General features: G+C 46.5%; 1 protein-coding gene across 1 annotated transcript; it reads right to left on the bottom strand.

The window, feature by feature from the left end:
• Positions 1–4,139: 4,139 nt before the first annotated feature.
• Positions 4,140–20,543, bottom strand: LOC118380137 (uncharacterized). The gene is made up of 3 exons (XM_052484431.1): positions 20,348–20,543; positions 6,184–6,773; positions 4,140–5,538 (listed from the first exon to the last, which is right to left on the bottom strand). The coding sequence occupies exons 1-3, from the start codon at positions 20,453–20,455 to the stop codon at positions 5,085–5,087; spliced, it is 1,152 nt and encodes a 383-aa protein (XP_052340391.1). The 5' UTR covers positions 20,456–20,543; the 3' UTR covers positions 4,140–5,084.
• Positions 20,544–20,775: the final 232 nt, after the last annotated feature.

Below are 20,775 nucleotides of genomic sequence, written 5' to 3'. Positions count from 1 at the left end.
CCATATACTAATGGGCTAGGGATTGATTTGACCATATACTAATGGGGCTAGGGGCTAGGGATTGATTTGACCATATACTAATGGGCTAGGGATTGATTTGACCATATACTAATGGGCTAGGGATTGATTTGACCATATACTAATGGGGCTAGGGATTGATTTGACCATATACTAATGGGGCTAGGGGCTAGGGATTGATTTGACCATATACTAATGAGCTAGGGGCTAGGGATTGATTTGACCATATACTAATGGGCTAGGGATTGATTTGACCATATACTAATGGGCTAGGGGTTGATTTGACCATATACTAATGGGCTAGGGATTGATTTGACCATATACTAATGGGGCTAGGGGCTAGGGATTGATTTGACCATATACTAATGGGCTAGGGATTGATTTGACCATATACTAATGGGCTAGGGATTGATTTGACCATATACTAATGGGCTAGGGATTGATTTGACCATATACTAATGGGCTTGGGGTTGATTTGACCATATACTAATGGGCTAGGGGTTGATTTGACCATATACTAATGGGCTAGGGGCTAGGGATTGATTTGACCTTATATTAATGGGCTAGGGGTTAATTTGACCATATACTAATGGGCTAGAGATTGATTTGACCATATACTAATGGGGCTAGGGATTGATTTGATCATATACTAATGGGCTAGGGATTGATTTGACCATATACTAATGGGCTAGGGGCTAGGGATTGATTTGACCATATTCTAATGGGCTAGGGATTGATTTGACCATATACTAATGGGCTAGGAATTGATTTGATCATATACTAATGGGCTAGGGGTTGATTTGACCATATACTAATGGGCTAGGGGTTGATTTGACCATATACCAATGGGCTAGGGATTGATTTGATCATATACTAATGGGCTAGAGCTTGATTTGACCATATACTAATGGGGCTAGGGATTGATTTGATCATATACTAATGGGGCTAGGGATTGATTTGACCATATACTAATGGGCTAGAGCTTGATTTGACCATATATTAATGGGCTAGAGCTTGATTTGACCATATACTAATGGGGCTAGGGATTGATTTGACCACATACTAATGGGCTAAGGGTTGATTTGACCATATACTAATGGGCTAGGGGTTGATTTGACCATATGCTAATGGGCTAGGGGTTGATTTGACCATATACTAATGGGCTAGGGGCTAGGGATTGATTTGACCATATACTAATGGGCTAGGGATTGATTTGACCATATACTAATGGGCTAGGGATTGATTTGACCATATACTAATGGGCTAGGGATTGATTTGACCATATACTAATGGGCTAGGGATTGATTTGACCATATACTAATGGGCTAGGGATTGATTTGACCATATACTAATGGGCTAGGGATTGATTTGACCATATACTAATGGGCTAGGGGCTAGGGATTGATTTGACCATATACTAATGGGCTAGGGATTGATTTGACCATATACTAATGGGCTAGGGATTGATTTGACCATATACTAATGGGCTAGGGATTGATTTGACCATATACTAATGGGCTAGGGATTGATTTGACCATATACTCATGGGGCTAGGGATTGATTTGACCATATACTAATGGGCTAGGGATTGATTTGACCATATACTAATGGGCTAGGGATTGATTTGACCATATACTAATGGGCTAGGGATTGATTTGACCATATACTAATGGGCTAGGGATTGATTTGACCATATATTAATGGGCTAGGGATTGATTTGACCATATACTAATGGGCTAGGGGCTAGGGATTGATTTGGTATGCGTAAATCCAGTCTAGTGCCATTGTGTTAATGATTGACAGGTAATGATGTGATGAAGGTATTCAAGGTGCATGACCCTTGTGCTTACCTCTTCCTTTCTTTGATGTTACCATAGAGATATATTATAATACAGGGATCTGTCTGTGATGTTACCATAGAGATATATTATAATACAGGGGTCTGTCTGTGATGTTACCATAGAGATATATTATAATACAGGGGTCTGTCTGTGATGTTACCATAGAGATATATTATAATACACGGATCTGTCTGTGATGTTACCATAGAGATATATTATAATACACGGATCTGTCTGTTCAATGGAATCTGATGGGTCTAGAAGGAGATCAATAATGAATCTGTTAGCTGCTCAGTGGAGTCTGATGGGTCTAGAAGGAGATCAATAATTAATCTGTTAGCTGCTCAGTGGAGTCTGATGGGTCTGAAAGGAGATCAATAATGAATCTGTTAGCTGAGTGCTGCTGGACTGATGAAACATGGGGGAAGATGAAGACTACTAAAACATGGGGGAAGATGAAGACTACTAAAACATGGGGGAAGATGAAGACTACTAAAACATGGGGGATGATGAAGACTACTAAAACATGGGAAGAAGATGAAGATTACTAAAACATGGGGAGATGATGAAGACTACTAAAACATGGGGGAAGATGAAGACTACTAAAACATGGGAAGAAGATGAAGACTACTAAAACATGGGGAGATGATGAAGACTACTAAAACATGGGGGAAGATGAAGACTACTAAAACATGGGGAAGATGAAGACTACTAAAACATGGGAAGAAGATGAAGACTACTAAAACATGGGGGAAGATGAAGACTACTAAAACATGGGGGAAGATGAAGACTACTAAAACATGGGGGATGATGAAGACTACTAAAACATGGGAAGAAGATGAAGACTACTAAAACATGGGGAGATGATGAAGACTACTAAAACATGGGGGAAGATGAAGACTACTAAAACATGGGAAGAAGATGAAGACTACTAAAACATGGGGAGAAGATGAAGACTACTAAAACATGGGAAGTAGATGAAGACTACTAAAACATGGGGAAGATGAAGACTACTAAAACATGGGAAGAAGATGAAGACTACTAAAACATGGGGAGATGATGAAGACTACTAAAACATGGGGAAGATGAAGACTACTAAAACATGGGAAGAAGATGAAGACTACTAAAACATGGGGAGATGATGAAGACTACTAAAACATGGGGGAAGATGAAGACTACTAAAACATGGGGGAAGATGAAGACTACTAAAACATGGGGGAAGATGAAGACTACTAAAACATGGGGGAAGATGAAGACTACTAAAACATGGGGGAAGATGAAGACTACTAAAACATGGGAGATGATGAAGACTACTAAAACATGGGGGAAGATGAAGACTACTAAAACATGGGGGAAGATGAAGACTACTAAAACATGGGGGAAGATGAAGACTACTAAAACATGGGGGAAGATGAAGACTACTAAAACATGGGAGATGATGAAGACTACTAAAACATGGGGGAAGATGAAGACTACTAAAACATGGGGGAAGATGAAGACTACTAAAACATGGGGGAAGATGAAGACTACTAAAACATGGGGGGATGATGAAGACTACTAAAACATGGGGGGATGATGAAGACTACTAAAACATGGGGGGATGATGAAGACTACTAAAACATGGGGGATGATGAAGACTACTAAAACATGGGGGAAGATGAAGACTACTAAAACATGGGGGGATGATGAAGACTACTAAAACATTTAACTTTTATTTAACCTGGCAAGTGAGTTAACAACAAATTCTTAATTTCAATGACGGCCGAGGAACAGTGGGTTAACTGGTCTAGGAACAGTGGGTTAACTGGTCTAGGAACAGTGGGTTAACTGGCCTAGGAACAGTGGGTTAACTGGCCTAGGAACAGTGGGTTAACTGGTCTAGGAACAGTGAGTTAACTGGTCTAGGAACAGTGGGTTAACTGGCCTAGGAACAGTGGGTTAACTGGTCTAGGAACAGTGGGTTAACTGGTCTAGGAACAGTGGGTTAACTGGTCTAGGAACAGTGGGTTAACTGGTCTAGGAACAGTGGGTTAACTGGTCTAGGAACAGTGGGTTAACTGCCTTGTTCAGGGGCAGAACGACAGATTCTGATTGTCAGCTCGGGGATTCGATCTTGCAACCTTTCGGTTACTAGTCCGACGCCCTAACCACTTGGCTACCCTGTCTCTCCCTCATCTTTTTAATAATAATTTTCCCCCTCTTGCCCTCCCTATTCTCAACTTCCCAAACAAATCAAATAAATAAGATCTGAACTCAAAAAAATAAACAAATCTATCAGAATACTTTGATTGAAGCTTTATTTCAAAGACATTTATGAATATTATAATATATAGAGTGTTAGAAGGTGTTACTACACTGTTAATAAGCATGAGGCTATCTTTCTATCTCTCTATCTCTCTCTATCCATGTATCTCCAAATCTCCATCTCTCTCCATCTGTCTTACTCTCTCTGCTTCTCTCTCTCTCTCCATCTCTATCTCTCTCTACTTCTCTCTCCCTCTATATCTCTCTCTCTCCTTCTCTCTATCCATCTCTCTCCATATCTCTCTGTCCATCTATATCTCTCTCTGTTTCTCTCTATCTCTCTCTGCTTCTCTATCGCTCTCTCTCCCTCTATATATCTCTCTGTCCATCTCTCCATCTCTCTCTCTCCTTCTCTCTATCCATCTCTCTCCATATCTCTCTGTCCATCTATCTCTCTCTCTGTTTCTCTCTATCTCTCTCTGCTTCTCTATCGCTCTCTCTCCCTCTATATATCTCTCTCTCCGTCTATATCTATATCTCTCTCTGTTTCTCTCTCTCCATCTCTCTCTATCTCTCTCACTGTCTCTCCATCTCTCTATCTCCGTCTCTCTGTTTATCCATCTCTCTCTTTCTGTCTCTCCATCTCTCTCTCTCTGTCTCTCCATCTCTCTCTCTGTCTCTCCATCTCTCTCACTGTCTCTCTATCTCTCTCTCTCTGTCTCTCCATCTCTCTCACTGTCTCTCTATCTCTCTCTGTCTCTCCATATCTCTCTCTGTCTCTCCATCTCTCTCTCCGTCTCTCTCTCTCTCTGTCTCTCCATCTCTCTCTCTGTCTCCATCTCTCTCTCCATCTCTCTCTCCGTCTCTCTATCTCTCTCTCTGTCTCTCCATCTCTCTCTCTGTCTCTCCATCTCTCTCTCTGTCTCTCCATCTCTCTCTCTGTCTCTCCATCTCTCTCTCCGTCTCTCTATCTCTCCCTCTCTACTGTGGCAGGTAGTGTAGGATGTGTTGGACCAGCAGCTCGGGGTCGTGGGTTAGGGCTTGGGGGTCGTAGTTCAGGGCTCTTCTCCTGCGGCTGGGCCTCCCACCAGGCTGGGCCTGTAGTTCGGTGTCGATCCTCTTCATCCTCTGTAACCCCACAGCATGGTTTGGGGTCTTGTGGCCCTCCCTCTCTCCCCCAAGCCATCCAGGGCCCTCTTCCATGTACCCCAGCCTCTTGACCCTCAGAAGCCCCGGAGAGGGCTCCCGGCTGGGGGAGGGAGTAGGAAGGGAGACCAGGGAGCGACGGGATCTGTGGAAGACTGGTTCTGAGGCTGCTCTGACCCCTCCACCCCCACCACCAGACACAGACACCAGGTCCCTCCTCGCCCGGCGGCCTGACGAACCCTGGGGGTTGTTGGGACTAATGCTGGACAGGATCTTGGTTACGAGGTATCTAGAGACACAGTGATAATAACATGAATTATGTTTCCATTTTACAACCAAAACATTATACCCTGCTAGCTAGTGTACATTCAATAGCTACATAACTGAGTGTAGAAAATTGCCCCCCCCCCCCCTTTTGCCATCAGAAGAGAGGAGGTTCTCTACAAGGTGTCGAAAGCATTCCACAGGGATGCTGGCCCATGTTGACGTCAAGTTGGCTGGATGTCCTTTGGGTGGTGGACCATTCTTGATACACACGGGAAACTGTTGAGCGCTAAAAACCCAGCAGCATTGCAGTTCTTGACACACTCGAAAAACAGCACGCCGGGCACCTACTACCATACCCCATTCAAAGGTACTTAAATATTTTGACTTGCCCATTCACCCTCTGAATGGCACAGATACACAATCAATTGTCTCAAGGCTTAAAAATCCTTCTTTAACCCGTCTCCTCCCCTTCATCTACACTGATTTGAAGTGGATTTAACAAGTGACATCAATAAGGGATCAGAGCTTTCACCTGGATTCACCTGGTCAGTCTATGTCATGGAATGAGAAGGTGTTCCTAATGTTTTGTACCCTCTGTGTATATTCACATTTCTCTGTGCTCTCTTCCCTCTCTCTCTCTTTTCTCTCTCTCCCTCCCTCTCCTTACCTCAGAGCCTCCTGGTCTTGGTCCTGGCTGCCTGTTTCCAGCCTGTCATCTGTAAACCTGTTGATGGCGGCTGGTAGACCTGGTAACCCGGCCTGCTGCTGCAGCCTCTCCTGCCTGTATCTGTTGAGCAGAGCCTGGGTGAGCTGGGGGTCCAGTAGGCCCTGCCATGGAGCTGCAGCCTGGGGCTTTCCCATTCTCATCCCCTGCTCTGTCTCATCGTAGTCACGGGTATAGGGCCCTTGGAAGTCCCCTGGCCCATGGTCCTCCTCACCTCCACCCTCTCCGGCAGCTCCTTCAGCTTCACTGAGGAGGCGGAGCAACCCGGCCAGGTACGCCGTTTCCTGTTCATGCCTCTCGTCATTCTCCACCAATTGCTGCACAGCATGGCTTAAGCCCTGCCCCCTCCACTCCTCTGGTTGATAGAGCAGCTCGTTACCCCGCCGGGTCAGGACGTCAGCCGACTCCCCAGGATAGGACATCATCCCGGCCTCGTAGGGCAGCGAATCACGGAGGTCTCTGCGGAGACGCCTGACCCCGCCTCCTGTGGCGTCCAGACCACGCCCCGCCACGCCATGGGCAGCGGACAATGACTGAGAGGGAGAAAGAGAGAGACAGAAAGAGAGGAGAAACAAAGAGAGAGAGAGAGAGAGAGAGAGAGAGAGAGAGAGAGAGAGAGAGAGAGAGAGAGAGAGAGAGAGAGAGAGAGAGAGAGAGAGAGAAAAGAGACAGAAAGAGAGGAGAAACAAAGAGAGAGAGAGAGAGAGAGAGAGAGAGAGAGAGAGAGAGAGAGAGAGAGAGAGAGACAAAAGAGAGGAGAAACAAAGAGAGAGAGAGAGAGAGAGAGAGAGAGAGAGAGAGAGAGAGAGACAGAAAGAGAGGAGAAACAAAGAGAGAGAGAGAGAGAGGAAAGAGAGATACAGAGAGAGAAGAGATAGATAGACAGGATGAGAGAGAGATATGTTGGTTATTTTTAGGACTTTGTAATAGACTAAGATAATGTCGACGCCCACATACATTAACTCTGAGATGACACAGCAGTAAGTCTCCCTTGGAACTCTGAGATGACACAGCAGTAAGTCTCGCCTGAAGCTCTGAGATGACACAGCAGTAAGTCTCGCCTGAAGCTCTGAGATGACACAGCAGTAAGTCTCGCCTGAAGCTCTGAGATGACACAGCAGTAAGTCTCGCCTGAAGCTCTGAGATGACACAGCAGTAAGTCTCGCCTGAAGCTCTGAGATGACACAGCAGTAAGTCTCGCCTGAAGCTCTGAGATGACACAGCAGTAAGTCTCCCCTGGAACTCTGAGATGACACAGCAGTAAGTCTCGCCTGAAGCTCTGAGATGACACAGCAGTAAGTCTCCCCTGAAGCTCTGAGATGACACAGCAGTAAGTCTCCCCTGAAGCTCTGAGATGACACAGCAGTAAGTCTCCCCTGGAACTCTGAGATGACACAGCAGTAAGTCTCCCCTGAAGCTCTGAGATGACACAGCAGTAAGTCTCCCTGAAGCTCTGAGATGACACAGCAGTAAGTCTCCCTGAAGCTCTGAGATGACGCAGCAGTAAGTCTCCCCTGGAACTCTGAGATGACACAGCAGTAAGTCTCCCTGAAGCTCTGAGATGACACAGCAGTAAGTCTCCCCTGAAGCTGTGAGATGACACAGACGTAAGTCTCCCCTGATGCTCTGAGATGACACAGCAGTAAGTCTCCCCTGAAGCTCTGAGATGACACAGCAGTAAGTCTCCCCTGAAGCTCTGAGATGACACAGCAGTAAGTCTCCCCTGAAGCTCTGAGATGACACAGCAGTAAGTCTCCCCTGGAACTCTGAGATGACACAGCAGTAAGTCTCCCCTGAAGCTCTGAGATGACACAGCAGTAAGTCTCCCCTGGAACTCTGAGATGACACAGCAGTAAGTCTCCCCTGAAACTCTGAGATGACACAGCAGTAAGTCTCCCCTGGAACTCTGAGATGACACAGCAGTAAGTCTCCCCTGGAACTCTGAGATGACACAGCAGTAAGTCTCCCCTGAAGCTCTGAGATGACACAGCAGTAAGTCTCCCCTGGAACTCTGAGATGACACAGCAGTAAGTCTCCCCTGAAGCTCTGAGATGACACAGCAGTAAGTCTCCCCTGAAGCTCTGAGATGACGCAGCAGTAAGTCTCCCCTGAAGCTCTGAGATGACACAGCAGTAAGTCTCCCCTGAAGCTCTGAGATGACACAGCAGTAAGTCTCCCCTGAAGCTCTGAGATGACACAGCAGTAAGTCTCCCCTGAAGCTCTGAGATGACACAGCAGTAAGTCTCCCCTGGAACTCTGAGATGACACAGCAGTAAGTCTCCCCGGAAGCTCTGAGATGACACAGCAGTAAGTCTCCCCTGGAACTCTGAGATGACACAGCAGTAAGTCTCCCCTGAAGCTCTGAGATGACACAGCAGTAAGTCTCCCCTGAAGCTCTGAGATGACACAGCGTTCAACACCATAGTACCCTCAAAGCTCATCACTAAGTTAAGGACCCTGGGACTGAACAGCTCCCTCTGCAACTGGATCCTGGACTTCCTGACGGGTCGCCCCCCAGGTGGTAAGGGTAGGCAACAACACATCTGGCATGCTGATCCTCAACACTGGGGCCCCTCAGGGGTGCGTGCTTAGTCCCCTCCTGTACTCCCTGTTCACTCATGACTGCACGGCCAGGCACGACTCCAACACCATCATTAAGTTTGCAGAGGACACAACAGTCATCAACAACGACGAGACAGCATATAGGGAGGAGATTAGAGACCTGGCCGTGTGTTGCCAGGAAAACAACCCTTAATCCCTCAATGTGATCGATACAAGACAAAGGAGATGATTGTGGACGAGAGGAAAAAGGGTGCCGAGCACACCCCCATTCTCATATGTAGTGGAGCAGGTCAAGAGCTTCAAATTCCTTGGTGTCCACATCACCAACAAATGGTCCAAATACACCAAGACAGTCCTGAAGAGGGCACGACAACACCTTTTCCCCCCCTCAGGAGACTAAAAAGATTTGGCATTGGTCCTCAAATCCTCAAAAGGTTCTACAGCTGCACCACCGAGAGCATCCTGACTGGTTGCATCACTGCCTGGTATGGCAACTGCTCGGCCTCCGATAGCAAGGCACTACAGAGAGTAATGCGTACTGCCCAGTACATCACCGGGGCAAAGCTTCCTGCCATCCAGGACCTCTATACCAGGCGGTGTCAGAGGAAGGTCCTAAAAATTGTCAAAGACTCCAGCCACCCTAGTCATAGACTGTTCTCTCTGATACCGCACGGCAAGCGTTACCGGAGTGCCAAGTCTAGGTCCAAGAGGCTTCTAAACAGCGTCTACACCCAAGAAATAAGACTCCTGAACAGCTAATCAAATGGCTACCCAGACTATTTGCATTGCCCCCCTCTTTTACACTGCTGCTACTGTAGTGGCAAATCGGTTCAAATATGACACAACCAAGAACTTTGTGAAAATCAATATAGACTTTTAATACAACAGTATCATAAGCCGGAGCGGTCCGCGGAACACACACCTTTACAGAGCTCTCACTCTTCATGTTATACCCACACATACATCATCAGTTCATCCCCCAATGCAAATACAGTTACATCCCAATCCTGCTTGTTCAGCCCAGTAACGCCCACATCTGCTTTCGGCCAGATTATAATGATGACAAGACCCTTGCTTTGACCTAAAGATAATATACATCCCCCTTTCCTGTGGCCTTTTTTATCTCTAGTTTTTAGTGTGTCCAGCTGCCTTGGTCGCCTTCTCTTCATATGGTTGTCTAAGATCAAACAGACTTATGTGTCTCCCCTGTGATGCGATTGATGTCTGTAATCCATCAGTTGGTCATTTGGCTGACCCCCTCCTTTTTCTATCCCTCTGATCTTTGTATGTCCAGCTGGTCTAGGCGTCTATGTGTCTGCATTTTTAGTGTTTCCCAGCTGTCCCATGGCCTTTATCTGCTTCCTGCCCTATACAATAGTCAATGCATTTTACCAGAACAGGAAATGAACCCATAAGTGTATCTTTCTCTTGTGTTACCAAAATCATTTATATAATTTCTCCCACACTACTCTCTGTTGTTATCATCTATGCATAGTCACTTTAATAACTCTACCTACATGTACATATTACCTAAATGAACCGGTGCCCCTGCACATTGACTCTGTACAGGTACCCCCCCCCCTGTATATAGTCTCGCTATTGTTATTTTACTGCTGCTCTTTAATTACTTGTTACTTTAATTTCTTATTCATATTTTGTATTTATTTCATATATATTTTTTAAAACTGCAATGTTGGTTAAGGAGCATTTCACTGTATTCAGCGCATGTGACTAATGCAATTTGATATGATTTGATTTTGATTTGATTTGCTGGGGACAATAAAAGGCCACTCTAAAATAATATAAAATAAATAATATATGCCATTTCGCAGACGCTTTTATCCAAAGCGACTTACAGTCATGTGTGCATACATTCTACGTATGGGTGGTCCCGGGAATCGAACCCACTACCCTGGCGTTACAAGCGCCATGCTCTACCAACTGAGCTACAGAACCACGATGTTCATAACACTGAACAAAATGTTCAGTTTTGTCACAAAACACAATGCCACAGATTTCTCCAAGTTTTGAGGGAGCGTACAATTGGCATGCTGACTGCAGGAATGTCCAACAGAGCTGTTGCCAGAGAAATTAATGTTAATTTCTCTACCATAAGCCGCCTCCAACGTCGTTTTAGAGAATTTGGCAGTATGTCCAACCAGACTCACGACCAAATGTAACCACCACCAGCCCAGGGTCTCCGCGTCCGTCTTCTTCACCCGTGGGATCGTCTGAGACCAGCCACCTGGACAGCTGATGAAACTGTGGGATCGTCTGAGACCAGCCACCTGGACAGCTGATGAAACTGTGGGATCGTCTGAGACCAGCCACCTGGACAGCTGATGAAACTGTGGGATCGTCTGAGACCAGCCACCTGGACAGCTGATGAAACTGTGGGATCGTCTGAGACCAGCCACCTGGACAGCTGATGAAACTGTGGGATCGTCTGAGACCAGCCACCTGGACAGCTGATGAAACTGTGGGATCGTCTGAGACCAGCCACCTGGACAGCTGATGAAACTGTGGGATCGTCTGAGACCAGCCACCCGGACAGCTGATGAAACTGTGGGATCGTCTGAGACCAGCCACCTGGACAGCTGATGAAACTGTGGGATCGTCTGAGACCAGCCACCTGGACAGCTGATGAAACTGTGGGATCGTCTGAGACCAGCCACCTGGACAGCTGATGAAACTGGGGGATCGTCTGAGACCAGCCACCTGGACAGCTGATGAAACTGTGGGATCGTCTGAGACCAGCCACCCAGACAGCTGATGAAACTGGGGGTTTGTACAACCGAATAATTTCTGCACATACTCCCAGAAACTATCTCAGGTAAAATCATCTGCGTGCTCGTCGTCCTCACCAGGGTTCAGGGTTCAGGGTTGTAACAGATTTCAGTGGTCAAAGTTCACCTTCAATAACCACTGGCACGCTGGAGAAGTGTGCTCTTCACGGATTAATCCCGGTTTCAACTGTACCGGGCACATCGTGTGGGTGAGCGGTTGGTTTACTGATGTCAACGTTGTGAACAGAGGGCCCCCATGGTGGCAGTGGGGTTATGGGTAATGGCAGCCATAAGCTACGGAAAACGAACACAATTTCATTTGATCAATGGCAATTTGAATGCACAAAGATACCGTGACGAGATCCTGAGGCCCATTGCAGTGCCATTCATCTGTCGCCATCACCTCATGTTTCGGCATGATAATGCACGGCCCCGTATCGCAAGGATCAGTACACAATTCCTGGAAGGTGAAAATGTCCCAGCTCCAACCCCCTTACTCTCCTCCTCCTCTACCTCCACATCACCTCCTCTACCTCTATATCTCCTCCTCTACATCACCTCCTCTACCTCTATATCTCCTCCTCTACCTCTACATCACCTCCTCTACCTCTATATCTCCTCCTCTACATCACCTCCTCTACCTCTATATCTCCTCCTCCACATCACCTCCTCTACCTCTATATCTCCTCCTCTACATCACCTCCTCTACCTCTATATCTCCTCCTCTACCTCTACATCACCTCCTCTACCTCTATATCTCCTCCTCTACATCACCTCCTTTACCTCTATATCTCCTCCTCTACATCTATATCTCCTCCTCTACCTCTATATCTCCTCCTCTACATCACCTCCTCTACCTCTATATCTCCTCCTCTACCTCTATATCTCCTCCTCTACCTCTATATCTCCTCCTCTACCTCTATATCTCCTCCTCTACCTCTATATCTCCTCCTCTACCTCTATATCTCCTCCTCTACCTCAACATCACCTCCTCTACCTCTATATCTCCTCCTCTACCTCTATATCTCCTCCTCTACCTCAACATCACCTCCTCTACCTCTATATCTCCTCCTCTACCTCTATATCTCCTCCTCTACCTCAACATCACCTCCTCTACCTCTATATCTCCTCCTCTACCTCTATATCTCCTCCTCTACATCTCCTCCTCTACCTCTATATCTCCTCCTCTACATCTCCTCCTCTACCTCTATATCTCCCCCTCTACCTCTATATCTCCTCCTCTACCTCTATATCTCCTCCTCTACATCTCCTCCTCTACCTCTATATCTCCTCCTCTACCTCAACATCACCTCCTCTACCTCTATATCTCCTCCTCTACCTCTATATCTCCTCCTCTACCTCTATATCTCCTCCTCTACATCTCCTCCTCTACCTCTATATCTCCTCCTCTACATCTCCTCCTCTACCTCTATATCTCCCCCTCTACCTCTATATCTCCTCCTCTACCTCTATATCTCCTCCTCTACATCTCCTCCTCTACCTCTATATCTCCTCCTCTATATCTCCTCCTCTATATCACCTCCTTTACCTCTATATCTCCTCCTCTACCTCTATATCGCCTCCTCTACCTCTACATCACCTCCTCTACCTCTACATCACCTCCTCTACCTCTATATCTCCTCCTCTACCTCTATATCTCCTCCTCTACATCTCCTCCTCTACCTCAACATCACCTCCTCTACCTCTATATCACCTCCTTTACCTCTATATCTCCTCCTCTCCTCTACATCACCTCCTCTACATCTCCTCTACATCTCCTATTCTACCTCTATATCTCCTCCTCTATATCTACTTATTTTACTGCAAATTACTACTTTTTATACTGCAATAGTTCCCTTCTGATGACCTTTCCATCATATTCTACCCTCCTTCATAATGTCCCTAGCTACTAGCCAATCGATCTCTAGAGTGACTCAAATTAATGAAAAATGGCCACCACTTATCTTTGCTCCACCTTTAGTAAATGCGATGACAACTGAAAGCTGTACACCTTTTGAACGGAACACATTGGTCTCAGATGAACAGTTTCCCTACTGCACCAAATATGTAGAAACTCATCAATAAAACACACAGAGAGAAGAAAAAGAGAGAGAGAGTAGAAAGAGAGAGAGAGAGAGTAGAACGAGAGAGAGAGAGATAAGAAAGAGAGAGAAGAAAGAGAAGAAAGAGAGAGAGAGAGTAGAAAGAGAGAGAGAGAAGAAAGAGAGAGAGAGAGAGAGAGAGAGAGAGAGAGAGAGAGAGAGAGAGAGAGAGAGAGAGAGAGAGTAGAAAGAGAGAGAGAGAGATAGGAAAGAGAGAGAAGAAAGAGAGAGAGAGAGAGAGAGAGAGAGAGAGAGAGAGAGAGAGAGAGAGAGAGAGAGAGAGAAAGAGAAGAAAGAGAGAGAGTAGAGAGAGAGAGTAGAGAGAGAGAAAGAGAAGAAAGAGAGAGTATAGAGAGAGAGAGGAGAGAGAGAGATAGAGAGAGCGATAGAGAGAGAGAAAGAGAGAGAGAGAGTAGAGAGAAAGAGAGAGAGTAGAAAGAGAGAGAGAGAGAGAGAGAGTAGAAAGAGAGAGTTGAACGAGAGAGAGTTGAACGAGAGAGAGAAAATTACATTGTGAAAATGGAGCCTGTGCCCTCAAAGCCTGTTGCCATAGCAGCGAGCTCCTCTCTTCCTAGCAGTAGGTTATGCTAATTGGATTGTTGTCGCATCAGCTATTGATACTGTGGAACCATATATTACCAAGGCTGAATGGTGTAGAGGCAATACAGTGATGTTGTGTGTGTGTGTGTGTGTGTGTGTGTGTGTGTGTGTGTGTGTGTGTGTGTGTGTGTGTGTGTGTGTGTGTGTGTGTGTGTGTGTGTGTGTGTGTGTGTGTGTGTGTGTGTGTGTGTGTGTGTGTGTGTGTGTGTGTGTGTGTGTGTGTGTGTGTGAGACAAACAGACACATGACAGCGTTATCAGTATCCATACAGTACAGTCAACATCTTTATCACTGTTAATTAAATACAGCTCTGTGTTCAGGCTATCGTTGTCTGAATGAGAGTTATAATGTAATATTAAATACTTCAGTAGACTACAGCTATAATATTAAATACTTCAGTAGACTACAGCTATAATATTAAATACTTCAGTAGAATACAGCTATAATATTAAATACTTCAGTAGAATACAGCTATAATATTAAATACTTCAGTAGACTACAGCTATAATATTAAATACTTCAGTAGACTACAGCTATAATATTAAGTACTTCAGTAGACTACAGCTATAATATTAAAAGATTATTGCCATGAGGAAAGCCCCAAAAAATTGTCAAAGACTCCAGCCACCCAAGTCATAGACTGTTCTCTCTGCTACCGCACGGCAAGCGGTACGGAGCGCCAAGTCTGGGACCAAAATGCTCCTTAACAGCTTCTACCCCCAAGCAATAAGACTGCTGAACAGTTAGTCAAACGGCCTCCCGGACTATTTACATTGACCCCCCCCCCCTCCTCCATTTGTTTTGTACACTGCTGCTACCTGTTTACTCTATATGCAGTCACTTCGCCCCTACCTACATGTACAAATTACCTGGACTAACCTGTACCCCCGCACATTGACTCTGTACCGGTACCCCCTTTATATAGCCTCCACATTGACTCTGTACCGGTACCCCCTTTATATAGCCTCCACATTGACTCTGTACCGGTACCCCCTGTATATAGCCTCCACATTGACTCTGTACCGGTACCCCCTGTATATAGCCTCCACATTGACTCTGTACCGGTACCCCTTTATATAGCCTCCACATTGACTCTGTACCGGTACCCCTGTATATAGCCTCCACATTGACTCTGTACCGGTGCCCCTGTATATAGCCTCCACATTGACTCTGTACCGGTACCCCCTGTATAAAGCCTCCACATTGACTCTGTACCGGTGCCCCCTGTATATAGCCTCCACATTGACTCTGTACTGGTACCCCCTGTATATAGCCTCCACATTGACTCTGTACCGGTACCCCCTGTATATAGCCTCCACATTGACTCGGTACCGGTACCCCTGTATATAGCCTCCACATTGACTCTGTACCCGTACCCCCTGTATATAGCCTCCACATTGACTCTGTACCGGTACCCCCTGTATATAGCCTCCACATTGACTCTGTACCCCCTGTATATAGCCTCCACATTGACTCTGTACCCGTACCCCTGTATATAGCCTCCACATTGACTCTGTACCGGTACTCCCTGTATATAGCCTCCACATTGACTCTGTACTGGTACCCCCTGTATATAGCCTCCACATTGACTCTGTACCCGTACCCCCTGTATATAGCCTCCACATTGACTCTGTACCGGTACCCCCTGTATATAGCCTCCACATTGACTCTGTACCCGTACCCCCTGTATATAGCCTCCACATTGACTCTGTACCGGTACACCCTGTATATAGCCTCCACATTGACTCTGTACCGGTACCCCCTGTATATAGCCTCCACATTGACTCTGTACTGGTACCCCCTGTATATAGCCTCCACATTGACTCTGTACTGGTACCCCCTGTATATAGCCTCCACATGGACTCTGTACCCGTACCCCCTGTATATAGCCTCCACATTGACTCTGTACCCGTACCCCCTGTATATAGCCTCCACATTGACTCTGTACCCGTAGTAACCAGGGTGTAGTAACCTAGTGTTGTAACCAGGGTGTTGTAACCAGGGTGTTGTAACCTAGTGTTGTAACCAGGGTGTTGTAACCAGGGTGTTGTAACCAGGGTGTAGTAACCAGGGTGTTGTAACCAGGGTGTTGTAACCTAGTGTTGTAACCAGGGTGTTGTAACCTAGTGTTGTAACCAGGGTGTTGTAACCAGGGTGTAGTAACCTAGTGTTGTAACCAGGGTGTTGTAACCAGGGTGTAGTAACCTAGTGTTGTAACCAGGGTGTAGTAACCTAGTGTTGTAACCAGGGTGTTGTAACCAGGGTGTAGTAACCTAGTGTTGTAACCAGGTTGTAGTAACCTAGTGTTGTAACCAGGGTGTAGTAACCTACTGTTGTAACCAGGGTGTAGTAACCAGGGTGTAGTAACCTAGTGTTGTAACCAGGGTGTTGTAACCAGGGTGTTGTAACCTAGTGTTGTAACCAGGGTGTTGTAACCTAGTGTTGTAACCAGGGTGTAGTAACCTAGTGTTGTAACCAGGGTGTTGTAACCAGGGTGTAGTAACCTAGTGTTGTAACCAGGGTGTAGTAACCTAGTGTTGTAACCAGGGTGTAGTAACCTAGTGTTGTAACCAGGGTGTTGTAACCAGGGTGTAGTAACCTAGTGTTGTAACCAGGGTGCTGTAACCAGGGTGTTGTAACCAGGGTGTAGTAACCTAGTGTTGTAACCAGGGTGTAGTAACCTAGTGTTGTAACCAGGGTGTTGTAACCTAGTGTTGTAACCAGGGTGCTGTAACCAGGGTGTTGTAACCAGGGTGTAGTAACCTAGTGTTGTAACCAGGGTGTAGTAACCTAGTGTTGTAACCAGGGTGTTGTAACCAGGGTGTAGTAAACTAGTGTTGTAACCAGGGTGTAGTAACCTAGTGTTGTAACCAGGGTGTAGTAACCTAGTGTAGTAACCAGGGTGTAGTAACCAGGGTGTAGTAACCTAGTGTTGTAACCAGGGTGTAGTAACCTAGTGTTGTAACCAGGGTGTCGTAACCTAGTGTTGTAACCAGGGTGTAGTAACCAGGGTGTTGTAACCAGGGTGTAGTAACCAGGGTGTAGTAACCTAGTGTTGTAACCAGGGTGTAGTAACCTAGTGTTGTAACCTAGTGTTGTAACCAGGGTGTAGTAACCTAGTGTTGTAACCAGGGTGTCGTAACCTAGTGTTGTAACCAGGGTGTCGTAACCTAGTGTTGTAACCAGGGTGTAGTAACCTAGTGTTGTAACCAGGGTGTAGTAACCTAGTGTTGTAACCAGGGTGTAGTAACCAGGGTGTAGTAACCAGGGTGTTGTAACCTAGTGTTGTAACCAGGGTGTAGTAACCTAGTGTTGTAACCAGGGTGTAGTAACCTAGTGTTGTAACCAGGGTGTAGTAACCTTGTGTTGTAACCAGGGTGTAGTAACCAGGGTGTAGTAACCTAGTGTTGTAACCAGGGTGTAGTAACCAGGGTGTTGTAACCAGGGTGTAGTAACCTAGTGTTGTAACCAGGGTGTAGTAACCAGGGTGTAGTAACCTAGTGTTGTAACCAGGGTGTAGTAACCTAGTGTTGTAACCAGGGTGTAGTAACCATAGTGTTGTAACCAGGGTGTTGTAACCTAGTGTTGTAACCAGGGTGTTGTAACCAGGGTGTAGTAACCAGGGTGTAGTAACCTAGTGTTGTAACCAGGGTGTAGTAACCTAGTGTTGTAACCAGGGTATAGTAACCAGGGTGTAGTAACCTAGTGTAGTAACCAGGGTGTAGTAACCAGGGTATAGTAACCTAGTGTTGTAACCAGGGTGTAGTAACCTTGTGTTGTAACCAGGTGTAGTAACCAGGGTGTAGTAACCTAGTGTTGTAACCAGGGTGTAGTAACCAGGGTGTTGTAACCAGGGTGTAGTAACCTAGTGTTGTAACCAGGGTGTAGTAACCATAGTGTTGTAACCAGGGTGTTGTAACCTAGTGTTGTAACCAGGGTGTAGTAACCATAGTGTTGTAACCAGGGTGTTGTAACCTAGTGTTGTAACCAGGGTGTTGTAACCTAGTGTTGTAACCAGGGTGTTGTAACCAGGGTGTAGTAACCAGGGTGTAGTAACCTAGTGTTGTAACCAGGGTGTAGTAACCTAGTGTTGTAACCAGGGTATAGTAACCAGGGTGTAGTAACCTAGTGTAGTAACCAGGGTGTAGTAACCAGGGTATAGTAACCTAGTGTTGTAACCAGGGTGTAGTAACCTAGTGTTATAACCAGGGTGTAGTAACCAGGGTGTAGTAACCTAGTGTTGTAACCAGGGTGTAGTAACCAGGGTGTAGTAACCAGGGTGTAGTAACCTAGTGTTGTAACCAGGGTGTAGTAACCTAGTGTAGTAACCAGGGTGTAGTAACCAGGGTATAGTAACCTAGTGTTGTAACCAGGGTGTAGTAACCATAGTGTTGTAACCAGGGTGTTGTAACCTAGTGTTGTAACCAGGGTGTAGTAACCATAGTGTTGTAACCAGGGTGTTGTAACCTAGTGTTGTAACCAGGGTGTTGTAACCAGGGTGTAGTAACCAGGGTGTAGTAACCAGGGTGTTGTAACTCATGCAGACACAACCTGACTCCTAGTTCCTGTACAGCAACAGCACCTCTACATCGCTGGCTGTGCTACTCATGCAGACACAACCTGACTCCTAGGTCCTGTACAGCAACAGCAGAGGTAGCATCAGTGACGCACAGTTCCTGTCCAACATTCATCTCGTCTCTAACTTCCACCTCCGCCATCGCCCCCCTCCTCCTCCATCCCCCTATCTCTCCCTCCACGCCCCTCTCCCCTCCATCTCCCCCCTCCTCCTCCATTCCCCCTATCTCTCCCTCCATCCCCCTCCATCCCCCCTCCTTCTTCATCCCCCTCCACGCCCCCTCCCCCTCCTCCTTCATCCCCCTATCTCTCCCTCCATGCCCCTCCACGCCCCTCTCCCCCTCCATCCCCCCTCCTCCTCCATCCCCCTCCACGCCCCTCTCCCCCTCCACCTCCCCCTCCTCCTCCATCCCCCTCCACGCCCCTCTCCCCCTCCATCCCCCTCCTCCTCCATCCCCCTCCACGCCCCTCTCCCCTCCATCTCCCCCTCCTCCTCCATCCCCCTTCTCCTCCATCCCCCTCCACGCCCCTCTCCCCCTCCATCCCCCTCCTCTTCCATCCCCCTCCACGCCCCTCTCCCCTCCATCTCCCCCTCCACGCCCCTCTCCCCTCCATCTCCCCTCCTCCTTCATCCCCCTCCACGCCCCTCTCCCCCCTCCTCCTTCATCCCCCTATCTCTCCCTTCATCCCCCTCCACGCCCCTCTCCACCCTCCTCCTTCATCCCCCTATCTCTCCCTTCATCCCCCTCCACATCTCTCCTCCACAGATAGATACTACCCGGAGTGGCAGGGTAGCCTCGTGTAACCAGAGCGCTGGACTAGTAACTGAAAAGGTTGCTAGATCAAATCCCCGAACTGACAAGATACAAATCTGTCGTTCTGCCCCTAAACAGGCAGTTAACCCACTGTTCCTAGGCCGTCATTGTAAAATAAGAATTTGTTCTTAACTGACTTGCCTCGTTAAATAAAGGTAATAAAATCAACTATAGACAGTCGATACTATCAGCAACATATACTATAGACAACAGATAGATACTACAGACAACATATACTACAGACAACATATACTATAGACAACAGATAGATACTACAGACAACATATACTATAGACAACAGATAGATACTACAGACAACAGATACTACAGACAACAGATAGATACTATAGACAACAGATAGATACTACAGACAACAGATACTATAGACAACAGATACTATAGACAACAGATACTATAGACAACAAGTAAGATGGTGTATGTATGTTACCAATGTATTCCTGTATAGGTCAAATGAGGCAGAAATACCAAGCTGTAGTAAGCCACATGCTGACTCATCATTACTAACACACAGGGAAAATCAAGGATCAAAATACTGAAACAACATAAACCCAACAATATAGAACTTTTTTTTGTTGTCGCTGCACCTGTGAGATGATGTGATCATGTGATGCTAGCATGTGCCTCTTTTGCGTTTCTCTATCTTTACCTTGGCGTCCAGCGGCAGCAGCGGGAGGAAGAGGAGGAGGAGGAGGGTCGGGGAGACAGACAGCAGGAGGAGCACGGAGCTGGAATTAGTCGTCAAAAGGCCCGACATCCTTCAGGAGAAACGAGGCTGCCCCAACGAAGAGAAGACAAACAATGACTATCACCCAGAGGAGCCAGACAGGGAGAGATGAAAACGGGAGGGAGGGAGGGAGGAGCTAAACATCCTGAGAGAAGGGAGGGGGACAAGGGAGAAGACAGGAGGGAGGGACATGAGAGAGGGAAGGGAGGAGAGAAGAAGAAGAGAGAGGGAAGATGAGCGCCCTGGAAAAGATGCCGTGAGGAAACTAATGTCAGAAGATACACTGACCTTGAATATCAGACTGTTATTATACTGTATGAATGACATTTTGTGAATTAAATATTATTTTC

This window comes from Oncorhynchus keta, chromosome 28 (genome assembly GCF_023373465.1).
Source record: "Oncorhynchus keta strain PuntledgeMale-10-30-2019 chromosome 28, Oket_V2, whole genome shotgun sequence".
In the NCBI taxonomy this organism is placed as follows: domain Eukaryota; kingdom Metazoa; phylum Chordata; class Actinopteri; order Salmoniformes; family Salmonidae; genus Oncorhynchus; species Oncorhynchus keta.
Note: the sequence above shows the minus strand (reverse complement) of the source record. Positions and strands in the feature narration are given on the sequence as shown.

Bases quoted from the DNA above. Each gene is read 5' to 3' on its own strand.
- LOC118380137 (XM_052484431.1), bottom strand. From the start codon at position 20,455: ATGTCGGGCCTTTTGACGACTAATTCCAGCTCCGTGCTCCTCCTGCTG. The intron at 6,774-20,347 runs GTAAAGATAGAG...TCTCCCTCTCAG, and splicing joins TGCTGCCGCTGGACGCCAAG to TCATTGTCCGCTGCCCATGG. The intron at 5,539-6,183 runs GTAAGGAGAGGG...CTGTGTCTCTAG, and splicing joins CAAGACCAGGAGGCTCTGAG to ATACCTCGTAACCAAGATCC.